The sequence below is a fragment of the Mucor velutinosus genome, assembly GCF_035048745.1.
Source record: "Mucor velutinosus strain NIH1002 chromosome Unknown tig00001553, whole genome shotgun sequence".
In the NCBI taxonomy this organism is placed as follows: Eukaryota; Fungi; Mucoromycota; class Mucoromycetes; order Mucorales; family Mucoraceae; genus Mucor; species Mucor velutinosus.
In genome coordinates this window covers 437,503-464,787 of record NW_027041930.1, presented here as the reverse complement: position 1 = coordinate 464,787, position 27,285 = coordinate 437,503, and the positions used below count along the sequence as shown (strand labels likewise).

Below are 27,285 nucleotides of genomic sequence, written 5' to 3'. Positions count from 1 at the left end.
CTCCTCAAGTCTATCCATTTGAAAATGAGATACACCTGTAAATACAGTAGCCCCGTCTTGGTTATGTCGAAAAAACCATTTGCCATCACCACCCTACATCCTGGAGAAGAAAAGCAGGGCTTCCAGTGCGTACATCCACTCTAAATGAGGATATTTCAATGGCCATTTCTGATCGCTGTAGGCCTTCATATGCTCTCAGATCTACCTAGATCGATTCCTGGCAACTTCTAGATACTTCCTGATGTCCTGGTTCATTTTTTTTTGGTCGAAATTTTTCATCGATTTTGGCTCCAATATCTCTTGCTTAGTATAAGGCAAAATTCATGAAAATCACAAATTGTTGTTTTTTCTCCTCGAAATCGCGACTTTCGCTAGGATGTATACTAGATCAAAACCTGTCTAGCGACTACACGCATTCGCTGAAACTGTTTGGTCTGCTATTGTTTAATCGAAATCTTGATTTTTGACCGAAAAGCTGAATTTCGCTTTTTCGCGTCCTTCTCGAGATACATCGCGTTTAAAAACAATTGATTTACACCGTTGGAATCAGCTTTTTATGGCAAACTGATATAGCTTAGAAAGCATATAGGTGTTACTAAATAAACTTTTGAGCAATTCGATGTTGACATTTAAAAATGCTCATTTTTGGAGTTTTGACCAGATCGAATTTCAAAAAAAAAAAAAAAAAAAAAAGAATAGCAGCGGAATTTAAAATTTCGACGCCTTGCCACTGCAGGCACAGACTGACAGCAGTGCTTCAAGCAGGCATATGGCAACCGATGGATGATAGACAACGAGAGGGCTTTATTGAAACACGATATCACTTCATGACATGACCTTCACTTCTTTGTACACTTCCAGAATCTGAAATAATTGATCCTTCCCAGGATATTTGTTGCTGTTGCTGTTGCTGATCATCTGTCAGGTACAGTTGACTCATGCCAGATGTAGGATCGTATTGATGATGATGAGAATGCAGTGTGGAAGTTATATTAGCAGCATTCATAGCAGCAGCAGCAGCAGCAGCAGCAGCAGCAGCGGTAATAGCAGGATTGTTGGGATCCATCATGATTGCATCTTCATCTCTGCTGGATGGTGTCATCATCATGCCCATACCCGAGGTGATGGGTGATACCATGACGTTGTAAGGTGATTGCTTGTCGCTTGGCATGACCATTTTGTTTTGCACCATCACGACAGGTTCTGTGACATTGGGAGAATAATAACTACCTTGTGGATGCTGCTGTGCTTGCTGCTGTGGATGTTGTTGCTGTCGTTGTTGATGAGGCGAATTTGAAAATGTATGACGACGCATTCTACCAACTACACTAGCATTGCCACTATCAGCAGCGGGAGAGGGGGATATCGCCATGTCACCATGATGATTTGGCGGTATTACAGAAAGATAATTGGGGGTTTGATTTGGAGGTTGCATCATGTCCGCTTGATTGTGAGGAGGAGGATACATGTGAGTATCATAGGTGCTTTTACTGTTTGCATAGTACATTGGCGATTGACCTTGTTGAGGGGAAGGCGTCAGTTGTATCTGTGGTTGTCGAGGAGACGAGTGCTGAGATGATGACTGTTGTGGTTGTTGGCTCCAACTCGAGATGGGCATTTGTTGCTGTTGCTGTTGTTGGTAGCTGGCATATTCTTGTTGAGCCATCAGTGTTGCTAATTGAGAGGGATCCGTAATGGATGCACTGGATTGATACAAGGCAGCAGATTCACTGATCGAAATGGGCACTGAAGACAGTGTATTTCTTCGCACTTTAGACTTTTCCGGTTGTATATACATGTTGAGTTGTTGTGGTTGCTGTTGTTGCTGTTGTTGTTGGTGGTGGTAATGATGTACAGGAGCAGACATGCGTTTTTCAGCTGTGGTCGATTGATGGCTGTAATACTTGGAGAATTCCTCAGAGGGAGACTGACTGGATAGCTTTTGAATAATGTCCACAGACAACATGTATTGTAGACGGGCAGATTCTCGCATGGATTTATCATCAGCATGAGCCATTTCGTACTTGTGAATAGTGCAAGCCATGGCCAAGCAGTGGATGGTATGTTGCACACCTCTCGCTGGATAACTAAACACATATCTCGGATACGATTCCAGCAAAACGTCTGCAATGCCAGTGATGTTTGATGCTGAGACGGCGCACAGTTTTCGATGTGGAAAAGCAACAAATTTGTGCTCCGTTTCAGGTGGTGGATGTGTTGCGTATGTGCGATGCAGTAATATGACGCTGAAGTGGTATGTTATGTGTAAGAATCCAATGAATGGATCACCAAGAGGCTGCTTTTCAGCAGGGTAGCTGTCGAGATCCTGGGTAGGCGCATAGATCAACGACGGAGGCACTTCGTACAAGAAGTTTTCCAAATGTGTGTGCAACGAAAAGAGCCTTGCTTGCTCCTCAATGATTTGATCTTGGGTTCTGCTGTCGCCTTGTGCACGCTGTCGAGAGTAGATTCTTCGGGCCATAGCATAGATATCAGACAGCACCTTTCCCAATTGAATAAAGATGTTCTGATTGGTGATCAACTCCTCCAATGCGGGGCCTTCCTCACCTGTCACCAAAGGAAACCCTGTAGTACATTTATGCACGTCAAAATAAGTAGCATGTCCTTGTTCAATACTCATTAAAAGATCATACATGAAGGTAGCCCAAAAAGTTCTACGCTTGGCTTCAATGTCATATGAGTCCCCTTCCAGCTGACCGAGGCCAAGGTCATTGCACATTTGGCTTGCCATGCGCAAGTAGGTATAGGATCGATAAAAGTAGCCTGGACGCTGGTGATATTCTTGGTATTTGACGAGCAACACGAGCGCTTGTACTGTGCTAATGCGCGGGGAATCGATAAACTCATCCAGTAAATCAAGCGCTTTTTGGTAAAAGGTATATCCCGGGGGTATCGTGGCGTTTGTGCTGGCAATGATGTCTGGGGACCATCTGGAAGCAACAGCACACATGGCGTAGACAAGCAACCTTGATGGCGAATTGGTTGTGCTATGCATTTGCTTCAGGAATGACGGCTTGTGGATCATGGGCACGTATTTGTGAACATGCTCAAAGTAAATCTCTGTCAGCGGTTGTAGCTCCTTGAGAATCGCTCGAGAGGAGAGGTGATCGGGCACAGGTAACTCAACTGATGTTGCAGTTACTGACTGATCGGACAAAGAGGCAATCTCCGAGAGGGTATCATTGCTGTGCTCTTGCTGTTGTTGCTGATGGTGGTAGTGCTGCTGTTGCTGCTGCAGAGTGGGTATACGATCGGTGCGTTCTTTCAGATCATTGACATACACAGCTTGGCCTATTTCGTTGATAGTGAACCGATCCATGTTGGTAAAGGTCATGTCAGAGGTATATGGCGCTGAGTAGGAAACAGTATCTGCCAATTTCGAGGTGAATATTTTCGTTTCCAAGCTTTTCATTGTTGCTTAATTTTCTTACCGTTAAGCGACAGAACAGGCTGCTGAGACTGGTCTGAGGGCGGCTGCTGCTGCTCATCAAACATCTTTTTAATCGGGTTGGCCATGGATTTGAGAGCCTTTTCAACGCGTTGCAATCTGTTCTCTAGATTTTCCATGTATTGCTTTGGAGGTCCTCGCTTGGGTGGCAATTTAGCAAACACACATTCTGCATTGGATTTTCTACATCGACCGCAAGGCTGAACGCCATCGCACTTGACCTACAACATTGTCAGTCTCTACACCACGGGCAGGAAAAATTTTCTCTGCAAGCGCTCACCTTTCTCTTTCGACATTCATCGCACGCTCTGCTGATTTTAATCCGCTTGCTGCCACTCAACGATTTGGTTCTCAGGGAGAATAAACCACCAACCTCCATGTGTTTCTTGAATATCGACAGATTGGATATGATTTACAATGATATGTCTCGTTGAAATGGGTATTTTATATACAGAGTATACAAAATCTGCTTCTATGGCGATAAATAGGGTATACAAGAACAGCTTTTTGTTGGAACTGCTTGGAATTGAACAAGACTCGCACAAAAAGACAAGGGTGGAATATGTATAACAAGAGAAAAAGAAGAAGAAAAAAAAAAAGATTGTAGTAGTAGACAGTGTGGGTCAAATAAAATTGATCGAATCAGATAGAAATCTAATTCACAAGAGGCTGGGTTCGTATTGACAATAACTTGCAATGGTTTCGAATCAACCCTCTCATTTTTATTCTGCTCCCAAATAACCCAACTAGGCTTGCCTGCTTTGAGGCTTGATCTCTACACCTGCACTAGAGGCAAAAGCTCGCATGACATCTGTAATGGATACAACACCAATAGCTCTTTCTCTCTCATCAATGACCCATACGCGGTGAGATTTAGTTGCCAGCAATTTGGCTACAGCGAATCCCAAGGTGGTATCCAAACGGACATCAAACACAGGTAATCGGTCCTATAATACACATCGGTACGTGCTCCGAGAAGAACTCTTGAAGTAAACATGCTCACATACCTGTCCATCATCAATGCCTTGCTGCGTGCGCACCAAACTGACAAATTGGAAGCAAGTTTTCCATAGTAACTGATGTCTGTAGCTCTTCATGACATGCTATCAAGTAAGTGAATCACGTTAGTTGCGAGTCATATTATTAATATAACTGAGACATGCTCATTATGGCAGTGGCTGATTTAGTTTAATTATTTTACCTTGACGTCTGTCATACTGATATTACCAAGCACCACGCCCATGTGTCCCAACACAGCGACAGACGAAATGCCATGCTTGCCTGGTTTTCATGTTGTCAGACCCTGTCTTTCTCTCATTCACACAGACTTACTCATCAATGCAAGTGCATCAAGAACAGGAGAATCCGCATTCACTGCAATCACATCAGATACACCCAGGCCCAATTGACGCAACTAACAAAGACAGTTCAACCATCCCATCCCATAACAGAGACTGTAGCAACACACTTACAGTCTTATTCATCATGCATTCAATGTCTGGGAAATGTCGCTGGTTGTCAAAGATGTATTTCGCAACTGTTGACTGAGACAATATACCCTATAGATCCAACTTGAGCACAACCATTCGTCCTGTTTGAATATGCTAGCTTACCTTGATACTGCCATCTGGATTCAATACACAAACTACACCCACATGTTAAACATATAGCCACAAAAAAAAACCCATCTGTTGTACTACACATGGAACTTTTCTTTTCCTACCTCTGTGAGTGCCATATGCAAATTCCTCAACCGCTGATAACAATGTTGCTTCGGGCATTATGGAATAGAATGGATTCTTTTGCGATAGATCTACCAGCGTAATTCGTGAAATCAGTGAATGATGTCCAAATTCATGCAAAAAGCAAGACTCTTTACCACTGGCTAATTTGACGGGTACTTCCTCTCCTTCCAAGGCACGACGCACAATGTCTTTAATTTCAAAAGTCAAGTTTTCTCTGGCTTGAACATCCAACTCCTCCTCCTCATCGCCTGGGGGTGGCATATTTTGAAGCACAAGCAGGATATAAGCGATAACATCTCCATAGTCAAACATGCCCACATAAGAGCGGGCATGGACAATGGAAGTCTCTGACGCTTCCTTTACTTGTGCGTCATAAACAGGCGCAGACGATATGTTGTTGTTGATCAGCACATTGCAAGCTTCTTCCACCGGTAAAGAGCCCTCACTATGGTCCTTATCAGTTGATGGATGTCCAACGCGCGTGCGTGAGAGCCTGCTGTTGCTGGCACTTACATGGTAATCACTTCCTGGTCTTTGACGAGTGTGGATGCTTTGACCATGGTCCAATCACTTGGAGTCGTTGTAATTCCTTCTCTGTGTGCCATCTTATTATATTGACTATGTGAAAAGTAAAAAAAAAAAAAAGAAAAGAAAGAAATCTGATTTTACATGTCCATGGAAATTTGTTTTCACTTACATCATAGAGCCATGTTGAATGGCCAATCACATCACTTGTTTTAGCAATGGAGCATCTGGTTTCATTTGCTAAACATGCATTTCAAAGGACTCTATCTCTCTCACTGGCATAGCCTGCAGATGTGCCTTACAGCATCAGCAGCGCTTTGATCTGAGAGTGTGCTTTTTTTTCCATGTAGCCTTGATACAGCGTCTCGCAATAGATTGACATGCTGCATAACTTAAACTCACATTTGGATTTCGCAATCTGATTCATTTGAACTAGTAAAGTTGTATGGCCTTGCTACAGAAAAGATCAAACCATCATGTCTTTTCAACGTTTGATAGCTACGCTTACTAGCTCAAGACATTACTGCTGATCTATGATGCAAACACAAGGTCAATTGTCTTCAACATTAACATGTTTTTGTGTGACGTACATGGTTGTGCACCGTACACACAACCCAAGACGCATTATTTAACCGTAGTAATGGTTCATCTCATCCTTTTTCTGTTTCTCCACACTTTTTTTTTTCTTGACTCAACATGGCGGCAGCGTTTGGCTTTTGCAGGAATGCTTTCTTACGGCACGTCAAGCCATCCATGCCAATCGCGGCTCGACAGGTGTTTAGACAAACTCGAACGTACGCAACGCCATCGCGTTTCCCGCCTATCAGATATAGACCGCCTACCCAAATGTCAGATGGATACAATCGCTTTCAACACAATCAAAAAGTTCCACTTTACATGTCAAAGAGAGTGTGGGTCTTTGTTGGTACTGGCACAGTTATTTATGGAGGTTATTATGTAAGTCACCTGGAGAAAGTGCCCATCAGTGGTAGAACTCGGTTCATCAATGTGACGCCTCGACAAGAAGAAGGTATGGGATAAGCAATGAAAATAGGAACCAGAGTTGTATTGACAGCCCGTTTGATTAGCGATGGCTATAGAAGCTTACAACGAAGTGATGCACCAGTTTGGTAGACGAATCCTGCCTGCTAATCATCCCTATACCTTGTTTGTCAAGCGAGTAGCGAAGCGACTGGTACAGGTATCCGGCATGGAAAACATGAAGTGGGAGTTTTATGTGGTTGATTCGCCCGAGAGAAAGTAAGTTTGTTATATCAACGATGGATGTTACGGGTGCGGATGACTCATACTGTACGGAAATCAAGTGCTTTTGTTTTACCGGGCGGAAAGGTGTTTGTGTTTACTGGTATTCTGCCCATCGTTAAAAATGAAGGTAAATTTAGAGGGCGGAAGGTCGTTCATGCGCACAGAGCTTTGACAGATTCATAGACGGTATGGCCGCTGTTCTGGGCCATGAGATTTCGCATCAATTGGCCAGACATAGTGCTGAGAAGCTCAGCTTTGCCAAACTACTGTTGGCTCTACAATTCACACTCGCATTCCTGGGCATCGATCCATCATTTGTATTTAACCGTTTCTCGCTGAACTTTTTGATGATGAAACCATTTTCAAGAAAATGTGAGACTGAAGCAGATGATATTGGCTTGCAGTTGATGGCATTGGCTTGCTTCGATCCAAGAGAGGCAATCAATGTTTGGAAGAGAATGGAGGCTGTTGGCGAGGTGGATATTCCTCAATTTGCTAGTACACATCCAAGCCATAAAACCCGTATTCAACATCTTACAAAGGAGGTAAAGTTGGGCCCTGGTGATGCTATTGTATAATGTGCTGAATGTTATTTTTATTGCAATTAGTTGCCTGCAGCATTGGAAAAGCGTTCTCAGAGCGATTGCTCCAGTGAGATGCGATCTTTTGCTGATCAATTTAGAGACACTTGGGTTCGTTGGTAGACTACTGTTTGATAACAGTCGTGATACACTTTGTATATTGTTGTTTAATATTGTGCTATTTACTACCAAATAAAACTCCATCAAACAAAATTTCACGCAATGGTGGAGATGAAGGCTGTCTGAAAGTGGGGCATGTGATGAGACAAGTGCTGAATTATACAAATGCCAAAACCCGGTCAAATGTCAGTTTCTCTACTTTGAATCCTACAAAAGTTGGGGATAGATATGCTCGCAATGGCTATGGATGTTGGGAACCTTAGATCATGTTGAAACATTCCACTATTGAAATACCAGGATGATTCCGTATACATAGCAAAAGATTGATTTTATATGGAGAATATATCTTTGGCAACAGCTATTTTGTCTTTTATTGCTTCCGATTACACTTTTACATTGAAATTGCCTAACACACGCTTCGAACCCGGGAAGTCGGATCAAGGCTCGATATTGATACTAATGTCTAATCACACACACATAGATTAGTATGGTACATCTCCTAACATTGCCACCATTAAGCATCGACTTTCTTCGCTCCAACTTTTATAGTAAATTGAATGAAAGCACATTACAATCAACAACTAGCTTCATACACGACTAGGTTAAGGGCAACATCTTGATTGGCTTAGAGCTACCAACAAAAGTATAATTGGACAACTTGCTTTCAAACAAAAAAAGCATAATCCGTTGCTTTTGAAGAACAACCTGACCGCAGTATTGTGTTTGTAGCAATAAAACAAACAGACAGCCATAATCTCAATCCATCTCTTAATGCAATATCACTCTACCAGGTACAAACAATGAACGCAAGATTTATTTATCACGAATTTATATACAAAGTTTATTCGAATCAGAAAAAAAGTCAACATCTGACTTTCTATTTCATGCTATTTCAAACAGATCAACTTGGTTTGTCTCTACTCTCCTCTCTCTTTCGTTTATTTTACTCTGGAAACCAACAGCTGGTAATCGAGCATCAAGAATTACGCATCATCTCTCAACTTTTTTCTTTTACTGATCTCTGACACACGAGCCGTCCACATTTAGATAACAGACAAGTAACATCGATTAAATTACAGGGCCAAAATCAAGCATTTGGGCCAGTATAGCGCAGAATGGGAGTTGTACTGTCTACACTGTCGTTCGACAAGAGGTTTGTAGATACCTATCAATTCGTGTAGCATAAATTTGACAGCATGATACAATGTGGATAGGAGGGGAAGAGGTCTGGACGACGTCACTGAGGCTCCGCTTGATATCAACTCGCACAGGAGACTTCCTAATATGAAGAGTGAGGAGTTCCCCTCAATAACTGACGAACCTTCTATGTCTTCCTCTATTATCGAAACAACTGTATTAAACCAAGACCACAATATCAACGAACAACATAATGTTACGGGTAAGTACTTTGATCAAATACCGGCAAAGAGCCCAACAAGGTGCTTTTTTGATTTTGTCCATTTCCTCATCATCTTGGCTTTTTGTAGACATAACTACCAAGATTAAAATACCCAAAAGAGCTTGGTCAGCATACCATTTATTCCATTTTCCAGACAACCTGAAGAACAATTCCATCATCAACTCTCCAAAATTGATCAAATCACCGAGGATTCGACCAAAACCAAAAGACATTTCAGAGGAAGAAGACGAGGACGAGGACGAAGAAGACGAAGAAGACGACGAACCAGTTGAAATGGAACAGCTTATAGCAATGATGCGAAACCACAAAGTATCTGATGAGACATCCTCATTCAACTTTAACTTTGGTACAGGTAAGACCAACAGTAGAAACAAGATGCTATCTATCGCTTCTCCTCCACCACCACCGCCTTCACCAGCATCGCAATCATCAAGCAGGAGCAACAACAACTGGTCTCCATCTCCCGAGTTTAAGTTTTCGTTTTCAGCCAACATACCACAAAAGAACCATAATTATGGTATGATGATCCTTATGTGAAAAAAGTGAGTAGTAATGAACTAACAGGGATCAATACATGCAGTGGACTATTATGCAGAAGAAGAAGATTTGGAGTTCTTTCAGGAAAATCAGCAGCAGCAGCGAAATCAAACTGCAAATGCCACTGACTACCATCATCACATTGCGCATCGCAAGATCCTACCTATGCCAAAGCCTCGTTGGAAGAGATCCAGTGATAGCGACAGTGATTCCAACAAATCAAAGAGCTCCACCAACAGCAATCATAGCAGCACTAACTGCAACAGCACCAAAATATTTAATATACCAGCAGTGAATGAAACGGCAGATCAACGAGACAACTCAAAGAAACTGAAATCATCACCAAACGATGCGAGTATCGTCCAGCATCCCGTCGTGGACAACAAACGAAAAGAGAGAAATTGGAAGGATCATTTCGGCACCACGGCAGAAGTGGCTGAATTCAGTAACCATGAATTCTATGCTCTGGATAAGAAGAAATCGACCGTTCGCTTTGGATCTCCCTTAAAGAAAGAAATGGCAGTAAATCAACGCTACTCGTCTGCACAACAGACATCCCCGCCACCACCACCCGCTACTAGTGCTCTATCCACGCCAGCTACTTCCGTCAAGTCATCCATCCCCTCGCCCACTGTAGCAGCCGCAGCCGTACTCTCCACTACCACTGTAAGATCAGCATCTACACTCGCCATCAAAAAATCGGTTCCTAAAAAAAAGGGGGGCAAAGTGCAGTCATTACCACCACCTCCTCCACAGCCAAGCTCATCTTCTCCATCCACATATACCAAAAAGACTAATAACAACACTACTACCACTACCAAGAATAAGAAGAAAGCTTCCAGGAAGAAGTCGAATAGAGAGGAAATAGCGCCAGGCGGATTTTTATCGTCAGATATCACACTGTTTGAGAATCCCATTTCATCGGATGACTGGATTTGTCTCTTCTGTCAGTACGATATCTTGATGCTCGGTTATGAAGATGCAAAGAGAAAGAATGGTTATTACAAGAGACAACGCGAAAAGAAAAAGAGAATTAAGGATGCAGAGTTACGAAGATTGGGCGGTGCCTTGAGTGAGTCTGAGGAGGATTATCATGACCATCATCACCATCACAATGAAACCTGCATTCGCAAACCTTTGTAAATTCACTATATCTGCTTGATCTCCAATCATTTGTATATTTCTTTTTAACCCTTTCTTTCTCTGAACCGAATACCATTCTCTTAATATCTTTTTATTTTATGATTTTGCGATAATAAACATGCAGCTGCACGTTATAGCACGCAGAGTCATTAGGTATATCTGGAGCTACTTGCGTTGGGTTTCTTTGTATTCACGAAGCAGAAAACGAGCTTCTTCTTTTGCAACCGCTCTGTCGTCCGGATTGTTGATGGTAAACAAGGTTGTTTCACCATTAGCGTCAACCAAGGTTTGGTCGTGCGCTTCAAATCCAGAGATACATGCAGCATTTTCAGTCAATACCTTGTATGAAATGCCGTCCTTTTTGATATCTTCACTTGTGTCATCCAACGAGATCAATTCAATATCCTCTGATGGCAAAGTGTAGTATTTGGTAAGATCGTTTTTGGCGATAGCCAAAGATGCTTTGTTGTCAATGACTCGTCTAATGTCAGTGCGAGTGAGTTGGCATTGCAGATATCGTCCTGTGTATCCCCCCTTCTTACCTTGAAATACTCCTCTTGTGGATACTTTGAGTAAAGATTCTTTCTTCAATGGTAGACGATGTTATCAATCTGTACACAAACACTGGTTTAGTCTGACCATAACGAAATATGCGGCCAATACTCTGTTCATCATAGAGAGGATTCCAATCTTGATCTATGAGCACAACACGGTTGGCAGCGGTGAGATTAATGCCGATAGCAGCAGCCTTGGCAGACAGCAGCATGACACTGTAACTTTCATCGGACTGAAATCTATCTACTATAGTTTGTCGCTCTGATCCAGGAGTTGTACCATCGATTCTGCATAATTTAGATCCAAACACGGGCAACAACTTTTGCACATAATCTATACAACATGATATTCAGTATAGTCAGACAGCAATAATACAATTCATACTTACCCAAGCATGCAATACTATGAGATACAAGCACCACTTTATCCTTGACAATTTGACATTCTTTGACTAAATCCACAATAAACGACATTTTCCCGGAAGCCTTCCATGATTCAATATCAGCTTTTTCAAGGTATTCGATTGCAAAGTGGAAACCAAGAGCCAACCATTTCTCAAACACATCTTGTTCGTTATCCTCAACAATGTCTGAATCAAAGGTCTCTTGATTTTGTAAAGCGCCATCTACAGCACCTGCTGGTACACTACTAATTTCTTCCATTATCTCATCTTCATTGATTGAAACAGAGTCATCACCTTCTTCTGTTGCTGCTTGCGTCTGTCGTCCCTTACTAAGTTTTTCATTTCTCTCTTTTTCCTGTCGATGCTTCAATAACTACCATGATAAAAATAGGTTACACTCCATATGCCATACCCAGCAAGTCAAGGACACTTACTGATTGAAAGATCTTGGGATGATTACACATTGCCCTCAACGCCAATAAACCGACAAGCGGTGCCTCAACAGATATCACTTTAATCAGCTCTTGATATCCTTCAAATTGCACTGAATTCATCTTGAAGCGAACAACGTATTCTGTTTTTGGTGGCAAATCAAGCGAGAGTATTGTTTCGTTTCGTCGATGTGTTACAGAATCTGTGAGGATTTGAAGAACGTACATTTTCATGGCTGCTTGATGCTTAGTATTTTTGCTAGAATCGACATAACATCTTTCGATAATGTTGCTGAAATAGCTTTTGAACTTATCGGGACTTCCAAGCAAGTTGGGGGCGATGAAATTGATCATATCGTAGTATTCAGACAAGTGGTTCTGCAGCGGATAGCCTGTCAAACAAATCCTGGAACGAGTCCTGACTTGATTGATCAGTGTGGATATGTGTGTTGTCGAGTTCTTTATGCGATGTCCTTCATCCAGTATAATAACATCTGCACCAGGGTTTACCAACATTTTGAAGTAGTCTTCCTTCCCTTTTTCGTCCTTTTTGCTCAATAACGCTCGGTATTGATCATAATTGATAAGCATGATACCTCCCTGCACATACCAATATTTCAGATATCGCATACGAGCCGAAGATCCAACCTCTACACACACGCCGTAGCCACAGTCAATAGCCGTTTGCATACATCAGTGGCCATAGGTACAAACCTGCTATATTAAACACTTCTCCTATGACATTTTGCGAATCACTAATTGACCATTTCGAAAACTCGTTGACCCAATTTGTCAAGGTAATGAGCGGTGCAATGATCAGTACTCGATTGCCCTGATCGATAAAATTAATATCATCCATATTGACGCTCAAGGAGGAATTACCGTTGGAAACTTGGAGGATGGATATCGTTTCAAATATTGATACATGGTAGTCAATAGAGCGATTGTTTGTAGTGATTTACCAAGTCCCATCGAATGAGCTAGCAAGCAGCCTTGCTTCTTTTTATACACGCGATCCCACATAAACTGAAGACCTTCAAACTGATGCGCTTTCATAACCTTCCGGTATTTGGCATCAAGACTGAAATTGATTTCATTCATGGCTTGCATTGTCGCTATGTCTTGGTAATCAGCTTCCTCGTCATCGTTTGCTTCCATTGCGTCGTCGTCAAACATGCCAGTCGAGGATTCATCGTGAAAATCGACCAAGAACTCGTCGAGTTTCCGTCTGTTTGGTAATTCATGGCCATTGAATATGGATATGCCAAATGATTGTACCGTCAAGAGTTCATCTGGGATCAGTTTATTGATCTTTTGATTCGCTATTTTATTCAGGATATTCATAGACATGTTTTTTGTTTAGATGTAATAAAGAATTAATTTGAAATCATGAAAAAAAAAAAAAAAAAAAAAAATAATAGGCGTCTCTTGAAAGTGACAAGTGTTAAAGCAACATGTCAAAAAATTATTTAGTAAATCTTGTCTTTTTTTGCGGCTCTAATCGCCTGTTGATATTCGAAATGCTCCACAAGGTCCCAATCTTTATGATCTTGTAATGCCTTTGATGGCACCATCTATGCAGTATGGGGTAAGAATTAGAAGCAGTGCTCACGGTTGAATTTCGTCCACTCCTTTACCTCTTCAATGGGATTATTCATCCAAATCACAGCATACTTGACCTGCCCAGTGGCATTTTTGAATCTTCTGGTCACTTTCTCGATACGCATGTCTTTGTATTTCGATTTTAATTTCTCCCTTGCTGCTTCAAGTTTACTGTCCTCGTCACTGTCGTAATTGAGCTCTGGTGGTATATACATGTGTATGGAGTCAGGTCTGACATATTGATCTCTCACTCGTTGTGATATCACAGGTATATAAATTGACTTTAGAACGCTATCCGCAATATCTGGGTACGTTTGGGAGGATTTCAATCTTTGTGAATACATTGTTTGGTAAAAAGTTGAATAAATGTGCAAAAGCAGTTTTTATTTTAGCGTGTATTTGATGCCCGATAAAGTTGCAAATCCATTGTCGTGGATAAAATGTTGACGATTGTCTACAAGATTGCAAGACCGATTCTTTTAGAGCATTCTCACAGGTTCAGTAATCCAAGGAAAAGTTGTCCAAGTGACATGATTTGTAGTGTTTTACTTTGATAATAGGGGGGAGACATCAGACAATCATATGCCGAAAACACCAGACACCTTGAAAATTTCTTTAGTTTCTTATAGGCAATTTTTGCCAGAAGTACTACTACGCGTAGATGAATAGAGTTTATAAACACGTAAGTATACAAACCGCAGAAGATTAGTGAAGCTGGACTGTGGTCAGCGAATCCTCGAGCGTAACAAGTGCTAATACTACGGAACGTAATATCGGCGGCCAGATATGAGATATCAAGAAGCATTTGCTGCTATCTTCTGTAGGAGGACCGATGATCCAAATTCGTGTAATGATGAGTATAGCAATAGAAGATGTTGTTATTATTTGTCTTCTTGATGGTAACATGCCTCCGTGGCCAATGATTGAGGTTTAGACAATAATAAATTGACCAGGGTCGTGGGCATTTATGATGGTTGTGTCATCATTAAACATTGTGCAAACCTCCTGACCTGCTGGTGTTTATACGACATTCGATCTGAGACGATGATTCTGTGTGTATCGAGCTAATTATTACACACAGAAACGCCGTCCTTAATTGGGAAATCCATCAAGAAGAGGAAGTCATTCTACGTTCACAGTACTGAAGCACTAGTAATGGAAGGAGATATTCTAAATTTAGCACTTCTACACTTCATTATTACACAGCGTCTTCCGACGAGTACTTAATAAGAAATCAACAACATTCACCGCACCTTACAGAGTCTAGAAGTGCCCAGTTATTTATCTAACTATGACCTATACAGCGAGGCAAAGGTTTGTTTCAGTGTGGCACCACGAAACCAAAACCAAAAGTTACTTTCAATTTTAATCTTTTCTTGGAAATCTACCATGAAAACGGTTTACATAATTTCCTTTGGGGTCTTCTGACAATTTTATTCTACGTTCATCCAATCTCAATAACAAGAGAATAAAAGGTTTACCCCATATCAGAATATCGCAGTTTGAGGTTTCTAAAAACATGCTGCTACTGTAGGGGGAAAAACTGTCCCGTTCGTTCAAATAATCTTGACTTTTACCCAGTGTATTGCCAAAACTCAAAAAGAAAATACCTCCCATATTGCGTTCGACAGAACAGCTAACAGGAATTACAGAAGCATAAAAAACTTATGGTTAGACTATACTTTTTCCCAGTATAACCAGCCAAAGTGGGAAGTGTCAAAACTGTTAGGTGGGTAGTTCTAGACGATATAAAATCGTTGATATCTTTACTTCCAATAAACGTATTGGAGAGACCTAAAAAACTACCCGCAGTATGCTCAGGTTATTTAATACTCCAGGAGCATTTTAAAAGTGTAAAAGAAGCTAGTTTTCTCATATTTTTTCTCTTTATTTCTTTGCTTTCATATTTTTTTTCAAAACTTTCATTATGCCTGCTCGTTTAATACAAGATTTGCGCAACACTCTCCAATCTTTACTCCAACGTGGTCTTTCGTTCTCAAAGATAAAAAAATATGTATCCAGGAGTCGGTAACTGTACTCTTACAAGAAGGCTCAGAAAACTCTCTTGCCTTGACCTTGCTATACCTGTTGACGGAAGACCGAGAAAACTTGGTGCTAAAACTATATCCCTAGTGTCAAGAGGACTTCGATCAGGTACTTTAGATAGTCCCGGAGCAGCGCAAAAAAGTTTAAGATTGATGGGTCAAGATATGTCAATTACTGGCATCCGCAAGTCATTGAGAAGAAATGATCTTAAATCTCTAAGAAAAGCAAAGATCAATTTTGTTAGCAAGACAAACAAACGGCTTCGATTGGCGTGGGATAAAAAGCATAGGCATCTTACTATTGCTGATTGGCGTCGTTGGGTGTTTTCGGATGGAACAAGAATAAACCTTTGGGGCTCAGATGGTAATTCTTTTTATCGGACGAATGGTGGCCGAACCATGCAGCCGTATCAAGTCAAGTCTCAAGTGCAGGGAAATGACGGTGGAGTCATGTTCTGAAGTTGCATAACAGCGGAGGAGCCTGGTTATGGTACTACCATTATCGAAGGCTCAATAAACTCGGACTTGTATGTCGATATTTTCAAGACATCATTGGACGACACTCTTGAGCACTTTGGGAAGACACCATTTGATGTGCAATTTCAACAAGACAGAGCAACGCCGCATACCTCGGGCATTACTAAGCGATGGTTCACCGAAAATGGGTTTAACCTAGACGAAATTATGGATTGGCCGCCCCAAAGTCCCGATCTTAATCCCATTGAACATGTCTGGTATCTCCCAAAGATTCGTCTTAATAAGTGTTCCACTAGACCTTCTACAAAAGAAGAACTAGAGCGGCGTATTAACATAGAATGGTACAAAATAACAGAAAAAGAGTGCCAAAAATATATTGATAGTATGCCTGCCCGAATCAAGGCTCTCATCAAGAGCAAAGGTGGTTCAACTCACTATTAATGATTTTATAATAAAATGTACATTTTTCTATGTTTAATTTTTAACAATAAAATCATTCGCTTTCAATTTTTGAAAAAGTCGTAATTATGTACAGATAGTACTACCTTCTCTCATTCAAACGATATATATCTCGACTTTCTATACAAAGAAATGACTAAAAACTAATGCAGAAAGACAAATTTTTAAACGAACGGGACAGTTTTTCCCCTACAGTACGTCGTGTGCCTGATGCCCCAAGAAGCTCCCGTTTTTTGGTTGCCAGCACAAAATCATATATACCAATAACCTACGTGTGAAGCCGGTGTAGTACTATGAAAAAAGCACAACTTACGTGTCGCGGTGGAGTATTATAGTATGTTGTTGGAACGATGGAAAGGTAAAGTTTCGTATGTCGCCCATTTTAAACAGAAAATTTGCGATATTCCCAAAATATGACCTCTTAATTACATATATCAGCTGATAGAGAAGGTGGTAGAAAGCACTGTACCCAGAAATGCTTGTCTATAGCTTGCTTTATAGTAGTTCTGCAAGGGCTCACAGTTACACTGCTGCGCATTTTTAACGCTTTTGACCAATAAACTGACACAGTTTTTACAAGAAGCGTAATAAGCATGCTAACGACTTCAGTTCAGGGTTATTATAAGCTTGCTTTAAGAGTATTGCCGGCAACCGCCGGACGATTCTCAATGATTCTGTAGTCTTCAATTAAGTAAGCGAATAAAGTATTATTATTATTGTTAAGCACAAAGAATAAAAGGATTATTATTTGTAGCTTATTATAAAAAATGTTCGATATTATAAAAACAAGAAAAGACTTATTTGAATAAGATCAGACACAAAAACTAAAGATTTATTGATGAAGACAAGAGTTATTCTATTTATACTAAGTTCTGAATGCCAAAGTAGCAATTTATCTTGTACAACGCTTATCACATCTGGTGAACCTCAGTATTTAGATAGCTGAGATGCACTTCACTTATCATAGCTTGTCCATGTTGTTGCACAACACAGACATATCTACCCATCAAGAATACCTTAATCTTTATAGACAGTTGTAACCCTTCTGGCACAACAATTATAATAAAATCAAAATAGAAGAGCAGCGTTTTGACGCTAGTATTTGTAAAACTGCCAATTCAACCTACTTTCTCTATTAATTAATTTTTGCTCCTCTTTTTGTTTGCTCTACAAAATGAGACCGCGTCTAAGTATCTGCAATGCTTCCTTGCAAAATCACTTTTTTAGCGCTCAAATCTTTGCTTACAGTATCAGAATACGTTTTTTTCATATAACATTACGGAAACGTCTACGAGGTGCTCAAGTCTATTATGGTAAAAATTTAGGGCGTGGCATAACTGATAGCAATGCCTGAAGCGGGTCACTCTAAGAAAAGCTAGCTTCGAGCGATTGGTTTTAGACAATTTGGATGGAGCTGACCTTTTCGGCAGTGTAGATTCGTGAAATTATTTAAATCCAAGTTCACTACAATTACCTGGTGTCTAATCTTGTATTACAAAATATGTAAGTATCATAAATTTGTATTTGCTCGAGTTTGAACAGAGCTTCGTGGTTTGCTCCCCCCCCCGTTTTGCTGACACCGACTCAGCCAGCCTGGATTCAGCCATTTCTCCTTAAATATGAGTGTTGAACATCGTAGATAAACTTTAAGTTTAGTTTCACGGTTAGATATGGCATTTCTTCTGTTGTGGATAATAACCATCAAAAGTGTCTTGCTAACCCAATAAGCTTCTCGTACAACCTGAGCTAGTTGTGGGATTCAAATTTACATAATACCATTGACGATCAAGTGATGAAATTATAATATTTTCACATTTCAAAAAGAACGATATGACACTGAGAATTAGAATAAAAGCATCCGTCACTTGGAAACTAAGTTCTGTACAATGCAGAATACCAGGGTCATCAAATAGAACTGTAATTTACTTACTTCCCTGGCAACAAAACGTAGTACGTCTTGTTTTTTTTGGCCAGGTTCTGCCCAAATCTAGACATTTTCAAGCACGAGTAACTCATGCCACAAAGCGTTTTGAGTGCTTGGAATAGCAACATACGCCTCCTCTTGGCCACGCTTTACTTCCTGATGCCTTATCTCAAAAATTTTTGGGTCATTGCAAATCCATGAAAATCCTCGTTTTCACATGAGTACTAGCAAGGGAAAATTCTTGAAAATCATACGATCGCGTTTTTCACCCTAAAAATAAAGACTTTTCGTAAGATACATATTAGATCAAATTGATCGTAAAGATGAGATACAACATTGAAAGCTTCTTTTATGAATCATTCATATGCTAAATTTTGACATATTCACAGAAAATCTGTTTTCATATCTTTGGGAATTGCTCGTTATTTGCAGTTTAAAAGCTGCATAAAACTAGCATCATTCGATGCGGCTTCTTTACTTCTCTAAAGATGCATTAGAAAGTTGGGTATAACAACGACAATTTTCATAGACAAGTTTGGCAAAAACGTTTAAAGGATGTCAGATCAGGTCAAGTTTGAACACGAAAATACCCACTACACGAATTCAAATTAAATTGCCGCAATTACGGCTGCTACGGTACATGACGACTGAGACCAAATCTACTGGTCGTGACGTCGGATAGGGTGCCCTCTCATTTTTCCATGCCCCCGTTTTTTACCCTTTTTGCAAAACGCGTTTTAGTATCAAACCATGGTAGTTTTGGACACCGTTTGATCAATAATAACACTCTAGCTTCCAATAATTATGCCTTGTACTGTTGGAAGAACTTGATACTGCTTCTTTGAAGTGGAATATATTATGTACCATTCGATAACGAGCACTGGAGGGCATATAATTGACACTAATTTAATTTCTTTGTTAGGTTGTTTCGATACTTTTTTTGCCTGTTCGACGTGGGTGCTGCTGCCATTCCTTTTCTGCTATCTCCGTTGTCTGCTTCTTTGGTCTTTGTCTGGTATCTGCTTGGTGTCGTTCGTTATTTGGTTTTTTTATGGTGCTGGTATTGCTGTTGATGTTGCTGCTGCTGTTAATCGGGTCTTTCATGGTGTACTGTTTTTGGTGCATGCTCGTTCTCTGGTGTCGCTCGTTCTCTGGTGCCGCTCGTTCTTTAGTCTGTCTATGGTGCTGGTGTTGCTGCTGCTGCTGCTGCTGCTGCTGCTGTTAATATGGTCTTTCCTGGTCTACTGTCTTTGGTACATGCTCGTTCTCTGGTCTATATTCGGTGATTGCGTATCCTCTGGTCTATCTACGGCGGTGGTAAGTGGTAAATATCTTCTTTCTTCTGGTCGCAATGATATAAAACTTCTTTGAACGTTTGTATTGTTGCTTCCTTTCTCATGATAATGCATTCATGATGTTTACTTTGTTGCGTTTTTCTTCTTCTTTTGTTGGTTGTGTTGCTTTACATCCAACTATTACCATGCATGTTGCTCATGTATGCATTTTTGTTGCAACGACAATGAGCTGTTCTGAACGTCTCTGTTGTTGTGTTTGTTATACTTTTCTTTGACTCGCTTTGTGTGAGTATCCCTTTATTACCTACATACCACTATACTCTTATAGTAGTATGTTCTTTTTTTCTTTCTTTTATTATTATCATGTTTCTTTGAAGCATACCTTTTTTTACGTTGTGTGGATGTGCCTATCCCTGAAGCTCAACAAGACTCTATCCGAGGCTAGGAGGTAGATAGGCCGCCTCCACTTGGTTATCACTACTTACTTTAGTGATGATTGAGGGTCTCAATGCCAGAATTTAAAGCTAGGTGGTGTAAGTAAGGCATGCTCTAGCACCTGAGGAAAATTTGATGATAGTAACAGCTATATTGCTATATATAGCGGAGCTTAAAATTTTGCCTTACATCAAAACAGGGGGAAACCCTCGCAAATTTTTTTTTAAGTCAGCGGAGTTTTCGAGTAATTTGATTGGCTGAGGGGTTGAATCAACAAAGGTTTACAACTAATTGATTTTCTGTTGATCTGCCATTTATTTTGAATTTACGTTTGTAATAAAAGGGTATTCAGAAAGACGCAATTTAGTTTCTTCTTTGCTCAACAGTAACAGAGGGTGAAAATATTTAATCTTGGCTTAAATAGAGATAAATTGTTTAAAAACAGTATGGAGTTAATCAGAAGGCAAAGAATACCAGTTATTACAATGAAAAAAGAGAGGGTTTATATACGTACTATTCGAACCGAGGGGTACGATGTAAGTTGAAGGTGCTGGATGGATTGATTTGGGTAATGATACAGCAATAGATCCAATCTATTATATTGAACAGACCACAACTGGGATCTTAACTGAGTCCTATTTTATGTCAAAGCTTATGATCTGATGCGACCTCTGCTTGAACTGGGTGTTTCCTCGCATTTACAGTCCGGTTTAGACATGATGATATATCAAAGCAATTCATCATTGTAACTGGGGTTGCATCGTTGTTGGTTTTGTTTGATATAACTTGTTCCCAAATCATGTATCACGGCTCAAATAATGGAATGGCTGGCTGCTTTTGTGCGATTGTTGATGAATGTCTCGACTGGTATAGGACTCGCTGTTGCCAAGTAATGCTGAGTGTATAGATGCTAGAGTTACTAATAATATAATGACACTCAGTAGGTGTTACCAAACGTCAGATTGAATGTACTTTGTGTTGTGCTATTGTGTGATCCATAGTTTACGTGGCCTCTGATACAGTATTTGTCCCTCCTTTTTTCTTTCTGCTGATGGTTCTGTTTGGGCTGTCATGGTTCTTTCACGTTTTGTTCAAATCGTTGGCAGGAATTCGCATGATTTTCAGTTAACATTGTATATCCGTATACGTATAATTTAAATGATGGAGCATGCCAGTATGCCTACACTTAATTGTTTGTTTATGGCTTATAATGTAGGATTGAATGAGGTATTCCTGCGATGAAATTTTGGTACTGAAATTGTAAAAGTATATCCGATAACCCACATAAGGTGTCTCAGGTATAGATGAGCTTGATGGCCATGATTAGGGACACTAGTCATGCACGATGCATAATACAGAATTGGCTTGATTAGATACTGATCTTACAGCTAATTAAAGGGGTTTTCAGTGATACCAGCACCAAATGCAGTGTCACTTACAGCTAACAGCCATGATGTTGTTTCCCCTTCTTACAGACATATACCTAGCGCTTTTGCAATTAAATGCAGCATTGACATCAATTCTAATATAACAATTAGTATCCCCTTGTATCTGAAAGTCCTAACAGTTAATATGTACTGAGTTATCATTGATTTGATCTATAAGCAGATTGAATTTACTGAATCTTTGATATCTTTCTTAGTGCCATTAGTGAATGAACTCTTTGAGGATGATAGTTAAATAGACGTCTTTTTTTTTTCTGTCTTGTCACAAGAGCAACATTAATTGTTAGAACCATGGCTATCCGGTAAGGATGATTTGTATATAGTTATCGGTTTCAGCTTGTGAAGCATAGGAATGTGTGTCTAGTAGTGCAGTTTGGAGGGAGATGCTTTATCGCACGATCTGCAGTTATCGTTGCTATCATTTATATCAGACATGAGACTAAAATCAGCTTTGGGGCCACGAAGAGCAAGAGGCAGGCCCATTGAATGACAGTGGCGGCAGTGTCTGCGATGGTCTTCACGATCTTTGGACTTGAGACCGCAAACATTGCACTAGTTGTTGGGATCAAAGGGATCCGGTAGTTGTGCTTGCTGATTGTTCAGAATGTCATTGCTATTCAATTTATACGTATGCTTGCAATGTCTTTTAAATGCTTCTTTTGATGGAAACGTTTAATCACAAGATTGGCAAAACCCAGTTGTGATTAAAGACTTGCCATGCTTGTTGGATTTGTGAAGTCTGTATTTCTGCCTTGTTTGGTAAAACGTGTTGCAAGGTCTGCAATACTGATTTATCTCATCCAAGTCAGGGCTGGAGGTTGGAATGGCTTGATCATTACCAGAACATGGCGTATTCTTCGGCCTGCCACCGATTGCAGCTATGATAGGCATACGATGGACATGGCTCAAATGCCGGCGATATTCAGCAGGGTTGTTGTAAGTTTGTTCGCAAGCTCGACATTTGTGTTTTGGGTCGTTTATATCGGGTTCTAGCCAAAAATGTACAAAATGTGTTCTAATTGCCTTCATAGAGTGGAGTAGCAGATAGTGTTTGAGATGGTTGCGGTAGGTGTTTTTTTTTATCACACAATCCACAATAGTAGTCCAGCGATTGATTGTTTTTTTTTTTGGTTGTACATCGTCAGCATCATCACCTTTCAAATCAAATCGAGCATTTCTAGGCATATCTCTCATTAGGGATCCTTAATGGCTACACACACAGTTAATCAATTATACTGGTTTATCACATTCATTTCTTGCTTCATATCGGACTAAGAAGTTGATGACAACATTTTCAAGACGGCAGTGCCTTCTACAGCTTCGGTTTTTATGCGAAGGCTACTAGAATGAATGTTTGTCTTGGTTGACTCATTTTTGATTGGGACATGATGAAGCAGCATCGATGCTTGGCTATGTTCAGGGCCCTAGCGCACCATGGCGTCAAGCTTACCAGAGTCATTGGATGTGATTGAAATGTAGTCTTGAAGGGCCTTTTTTTTTTTTTTTTTTAATGAAAAGTCTGGCCCTTGGGTATTTCACCTTAGGACGTTGTAGCAGTGATGATTTAAAAGTAAAGCTGAAATTCAGGAACGGAAAGAAGGGAGGATGATACTCAAACACTGAACTCCCCATATTAAATTCCTGACGCCTTTTACTACCGTTCATTTGGTTGTCCTGCTCGAGGTGCGAAATATAATGTAGCATTTGATATCTTTTGTAGATTCAAATAGCATGTTCACTTGAGCATTGCCAGCAGCAGACATTATCATCTCCTCTACTGCTTTTGTTTCTTGTTTCAGATTCGATCTTGGTTCAGATTTACGATTGGATTTGATATAAGCATTGGCAACCACACGCATTCTATGCAAACTCCAAGTGTTGCGGCAACATCGTATCAACTAATTTTAAGCATTTGTCATGTTAGTTGTCAAACATGGCTGAACATAAGATCAGACTCTGATGTGCCTATGAAGAATGACTGTGGTGTGGTTTGGAGCAAGCATTTGGTACATTGAATAAAGGATGCAAGGAGTGATACATGTGCAATTTGCAGTTGTCAAGATGTCACTAATGCGATTGAGTCAAACGTGGCCATAAGGTTTTCGCAACATGTCTGGGCGCATAATTTAAAAGGGACTCGGTTTTTTCCAACATTTCATCTTTTTCTCTTTCTCACTCTCTCTCTCTCGTTTAACCTACAATGGATGCCGCATTACTTGGTTTGGATCCTCTGTTCCTTACCAACGTCAAACTGACTATTCATGACTTGCTGAATCTTGAGCAGACAAATGAAGATCTGATTGGTATGCAAGGCAATAGCTCTTCAGTACTGTATCTAACAAATCGCATACAGGTGTTTATAAACTCTTTGAGCACAAAATCAAGCTTGCTGACATATGTGGCACAATCGTAGCTGTCGAGAGAAACAATTATACAACCAATTACACAGGTAGACATTCGAGATGCAGTTCTTGATACCAGCCATACTCAACAGCTGTGCATAGTGGATGATGGTACTGGAACCGTTACATGTAGTTACTGGAGTGCGACCGAGAAATTGGATTACAAACCATTGTCGCTTGGCACAACTGTGCGTATTACTGGAAAGATTTCAACCTATAAGGATGAAAGGCAGATTGTGATTTACGATATATGTACGTAGCCCTTGTTGAAATATGGACATGCCATCTGATCAGAGTATATGCAACGCACAGATCCAACATTTGATCCAAATCAAGAATTGCAGCACTTTGTACAAGCCATCTTGCTTCGAAAGGAATACGAAAAGCCTTACGAATTACCTACACAGATGAAATCACATGCTAAAGACTTGGTGGAGCAAATACAGGTCGATGATGAAGATCAGCTAGTCTATAGCTCACAAGCGAGAAAATTGGATACGCGGGCATTTGAAGATGCACTATTGCGATTTTACAAATCACGATCAACAACAAGAGTTTCCTGGAACGATGCAAGAGACGATGCGGAATTGGAGAATATGGCTTTGGAAATATTACGAGGCATTGTAAGTGCTCTTCCATGTGTGGTCTTGTCTGTTTTAGCTAACCCACTCTCTTGTAGCCTAGAAACAAACCAATAGTGCCAAAAGACATCAGTGTCATGTTTAATAAAGCAACAGACAAGTGGTTGAAAGCGGGATACATCTACAAGACAACCTCAGATGACATATATAATGTGGTGGACGAAGAAGATCTCGCAAATGTAATTATCAGATCGATCAAGGAAATGTCAAAGCAGCTACCTGACCAACTCAGTAAGTAGTTCTGCCTCATATGCAGTGTTTTGGCTAATCGTTTATTAGGTGGCATACGTGTGGAGTACATTGCCAAAGCTGTCGTTGCTAGTAGCACATACTCCAATCTTTACTACAGCAGCGAGATTATTGAAAAAGTTGTGGATGATCTTGTTGAACAGAGCGTAATATACCCAACAGGCCACAGCGAATATAAAGTCTTCTTGTAGCACAATGACCCATTGCTTAATATTGTAATTAGCTTTTCTTTTTCTTTTTTTTTTCCTCTTTCTCTTTTTCTTTTTTGCATTCTACAGTATCACATACAATAATAAAGCACTCCATGAGAACGAGTAATGCTGTTTCTTTGACGGCCTATGCACTTTTGCTCGTACAATCGATACATGGTACATCCCACAAGCGGCACCCTAGATGACACATAAGGGCATATGAACTAAACGTGTATAAAATAGCACAAGGAGGTCTCACTGGGCCTACTGTAACTCCAACAGGTAATCCAGCGATTAAGAGAGATTGAGAAGAAAATAGAAAAGAGATTAATGAAAATTAATGTTGTATATAAATATATATATATATATTTAATCTATTCTTAGTCTCTATTGTTCCTGGATCAACATCGCTAATTACAATCCCGAAAGCGTCCTCCATTAATCTAACGAGCCGTTTCATTTCAGGCCTACCAGCATCTATTACAGCCACTACAACACCCTCGCCAACACCTCAAATCATATTCGTTACGGGCTGCAATACCTGTAGTAACAGTGGTGCTGCTGTAACAACAGGTATGGTTTTATTACGTAATATCGTTGTGTATAGTTACACATGTATAATTAATTTTGCTTGGTGCTTTTAGCTTCCATCGTGAACACAACGAATGGGAATCAGAGCCAATTGAGCTCTAATGATCTTGGCGCTATTATAGGCGGTTGTGCTAGCGGCCTCATAGTCATCATCATGGCTACTGTATTCTTTTGTATCCGTAAAAGAAAAACAAGGGATTTTTACGCTGGTCGTGAATTCCCTACTACGGCTGTGATCCCACCGAGTGTCGATGATGTGAAGCATACTTATCCAGTATCAGCCGTTACCAAAGGTATGTTTGTTGGCACTCGTTGATACAACCTTCTCAAAAGACAATTGGCATATAGAACCCAACAATGCGATCTCGAACAATAGCTTTTACATTGATAACAACGACTCGACTATTAAAAGGTACAATCTCTCAACGGCGGTAGAAGATACAGCACATGATAGCACGGCTACTCCGCCTGTCATACTCTATTCAGATTCTCTCAACAACCAACAACAACAACAACAAATGAGCGTGGAAAAGTACATGCTGGATAGCGGTGTAAGCTCAACATCGCCCATGCCTAGACCAAGCAGGCCGCTTGAGAGAAAGGTGAGCCAGGGAGCTCGACTATCCAAGTACAATTTCTTGTCGCAAGCATTCTCACAAATGCGAACATCGTATGCTGGTGACAATCATAATGCCATTTCAATGAATGCTACTACTACGGCATCTAAATCCCTAAACACCGATCCAGCGCACAATCATGATTCCGTGGTGCTGCCACACGACAAACCTAGTTTCGAAAGCATGTCGTTTCCAGCATCATCACCACCACCACCGCCAATACCCGCCATGGCTTCCACGAGCTCCTTTTATGACCCTAATACTACGACTCGAGAATCGACCATGACAGTAGCGACATTGCATGCACCATTGTTTCGTCAGCATCAGCAACCCTCGCCATCATCATTGTCTGTAGTCACTGCAAGACAGAAACAGCCGTATACGTCCCATTTGGCTGTATCACCTACATTGCCCATCCGAGCAGCAGGAATAGATGCAGATAGCGTGGTATCTGATGTGAGTCAATACAGTTCAAAACGGTCCTTCTCAACGACAACCTCAGCAGCATTAAACCAAGACAATAAACCTTATCCATATTTTTGAATGGGTACTGTTACACCTGGCTATGCTTCTTTTTGGGTGATTTATAGACATGATGAATGAAGGATCTGTGCTTGATCAGCGAATACCTCGGCCTGTGAGCATGAAACAGTGATCTTTTGTCATGCAACTCGCTTACAAACCATCATTCCAATCACACAGAGAAAAGCTACCCCG

The 27,285-nt window shown here is 40.5% G+C and overlaps 9 protein-coding genes across 9 annotated transcripts; 5 read left to right on the top strand and 4 right to left on the bottom strand.

Annotated features, from left to right (window-relative positions):
* Positions 1 to 820: 820 nt before the first annotated feature.
* Positions 821 to 3,848, bottom strand: ATC70_007495 (uncharacterized protein; the record flags this gene model as incomplete). The annotated part of the gene is made up of 3 exons (XM_064826754.1): positions 821 to 3,390; positions 3,453 to 3,690; positions 3,750 to 3,848. 3 exons carry the CDS (start codon positions 3,846 to 3,848, stop codon positions 821 to 823), a joined length of 2,907 nt encoding a protein of 968 aa, XP_064675811.1.
* A 367-nt stretch (positions 3,849 to 4,215) lies between these two features.
* Positions 4,216 to 5,819, bottom strand: MET1_2 (uroporphyrin-III C-methyltransferase; the record flags this gene model as incomplete). The annotated part of the gene is made up of 9 exons (XM_064826753.1): positions 4,216 to 4,416; positions 4,477 to 4,572; positions 4,671 to 4,750; positions 4,802 to 4,883; positions 4,942 to 5,028; positions 5,083 to 5,114; positions 5,193 to 5,282; positions 5,349 to 5,659; positions 5,728 to 5,819. The coding sequence occupies 9 exons, from the start codon at positions 5,817 to 5,819 to the stop codon at positions 4,216 to 4,218; spliced, it is 1,071 nt and encodes a 356-aa protein (XP_064675810.1).
* A 616-nt stretch (positions 5,820 to 6,435) lies between these two features.
* MEF1 (Elongation factor G, mitochondrial) lies at positions 6,436 to 7,709 on the top strand (the record flags this gene model as incomplete). The annotated part of the gene is made up of 5 exons (XM_064826752.1): positions 6,436 to 6,769; positions 6,828 to 6,999; positions 7,065 to 7,132; positions 7,189 to 7,550; positions 7,614 to 7,709. The coding sequence occupies 5 exons, from the start codon at positions 6,436 to 6,438 to the stop codon at positions 7,707 to 7,709; spliced, it is 1,032 nt and encodes a 343-aa protein (XP_064675809.1).
* A 1,112-nt stretch (positions 7,710 to 8,821) lies between these two features.
* ATC70_007492 (uncharacterized protein) lies at positions 8,822 to 10,806 on the top strand (the record flags this gene model as incomplete). The annotated part of the gene is made up of 4 exons (XM_064826751.1): positions 8,822 to 8,859; positions 8,921 to 9,105; positions 9,194 to 9,643; positions 9,707 to 10,806. 4 exons carry the CDS (start codon positions 8,822 to 8,824, stop codon positions 10,804 to 10,806), a joined length of 1,773 nt encoding a protein of 590 aa, XP_064675808.1.
* A 165-nt stretch (positions 10,807 to 10,971) lies between these two features.
* On the bottom strand, positions 10,972 to 13,545 carry ATC70_007491 (uncharacterized protein; the record flags this gene model as incomplete). Its single annotated transcript, XM_064826750.1, has 6 exons — positions 10,972 to 11,287; positions 11,349 to 11,694; positions 11,750 to 12,137; positions 12,199 to 12,845; positions 12,910 to 13,027; positions 13,078 to 13,545. The coding sequence occupies 6 exons, from the start codon at positions 13,543 to 13,545 to the stop codon at positions 10,972 to 10,974; spliced, it is 2,283 nt and encodes a 760-aa protein (XP_064675807.1).
* A 119-nt stretch (positions 13,546 to 13,664) lies between these two features.
* ATC70_007490 (uncharacterized protein) lies at positions 13,665 to 14,141 on the bottom strand (the record flags this gene model as incomplete). The annotated part of the gene is made up of 2 exons (XM_064826749.1): positions 13,665 to 13,769; positions 13,833 to 14,141. 2 exons carry the CDS (start codon positions 14,139 to 14,141, stop codon positions 13,665 to 13,667), a joined length of 414 nt encoding a protein of 137 aa, XP_064675806.1.
* Positions 14,142 to 15,809: 1,668 nt separating this feature from the next.
* Positions 15,810 to 16,760, top strand: ATC70_007489 (uncharacterized protein; the record flags this gene model as incomplete). The annotated part of the gene is made up of 2 exons (XM_064826748.1): positions 15,810 to 16,206; positions 16,315 to 16,760. The coding sequence occupies 2 exons, from the start codon at positions 15,810 to 15,812 to the stop codon at positions 16,758 to 16,760; spliced, it is 843 nt and encodes a 280-aa protein (XP_064675805.1).
* A 7,317-nt stretch (positions 16,761 to 24,077) lies between these two features.
* ATC70_007488 (uncharacterized protein) lies at positions 24,078 to 25,360 on the top strand (the record flags this gene model as incomplete). The annotated part of the gene is made up of 6 exons (XM_064826747.1): positions 24,078 to 24,180; positions 24,231 to 24,326; positions 24,382 to 24,531; positions 24,592 to 24,902; positions 24,959 to 25,151; positions 25,200 to 25,360. The coding sequence occupies 6 exons, from the start codon at positions 24,078 to 24,080 to the stop codon at positions 25,358 to 25,360; spliced, it is 1,014 nt and encodes a 337-aa protein (XP_064675804.1).
* A 113-nt stretch (positions 25,361 to 25,473) lies between these two features.
* Positions 25,474 to 27,111, top strand: ATC70_007487 (uncharacterized protein; the record flags this gene model as incomplete). The annotated part of the gene is made up of 5 exons (XM_064826746.1): positions 25,474 to 25,537; positions 25,604 to 25,642; positions 25,826 to 25,933; positions 26,005 to 26,244; positions 26,300 to 27,111. The coding sequence occupies 5 exons, from the start codon at positions 25,474 to 25,476 to the stop codon at positions 27,109 to 27,111; spliced, it is 1,263 nt and encodes a 420-aa protein (XP_064675803.1).
* Positions 27,112 to 27,285: the final 174 nt, after the last annotated feature.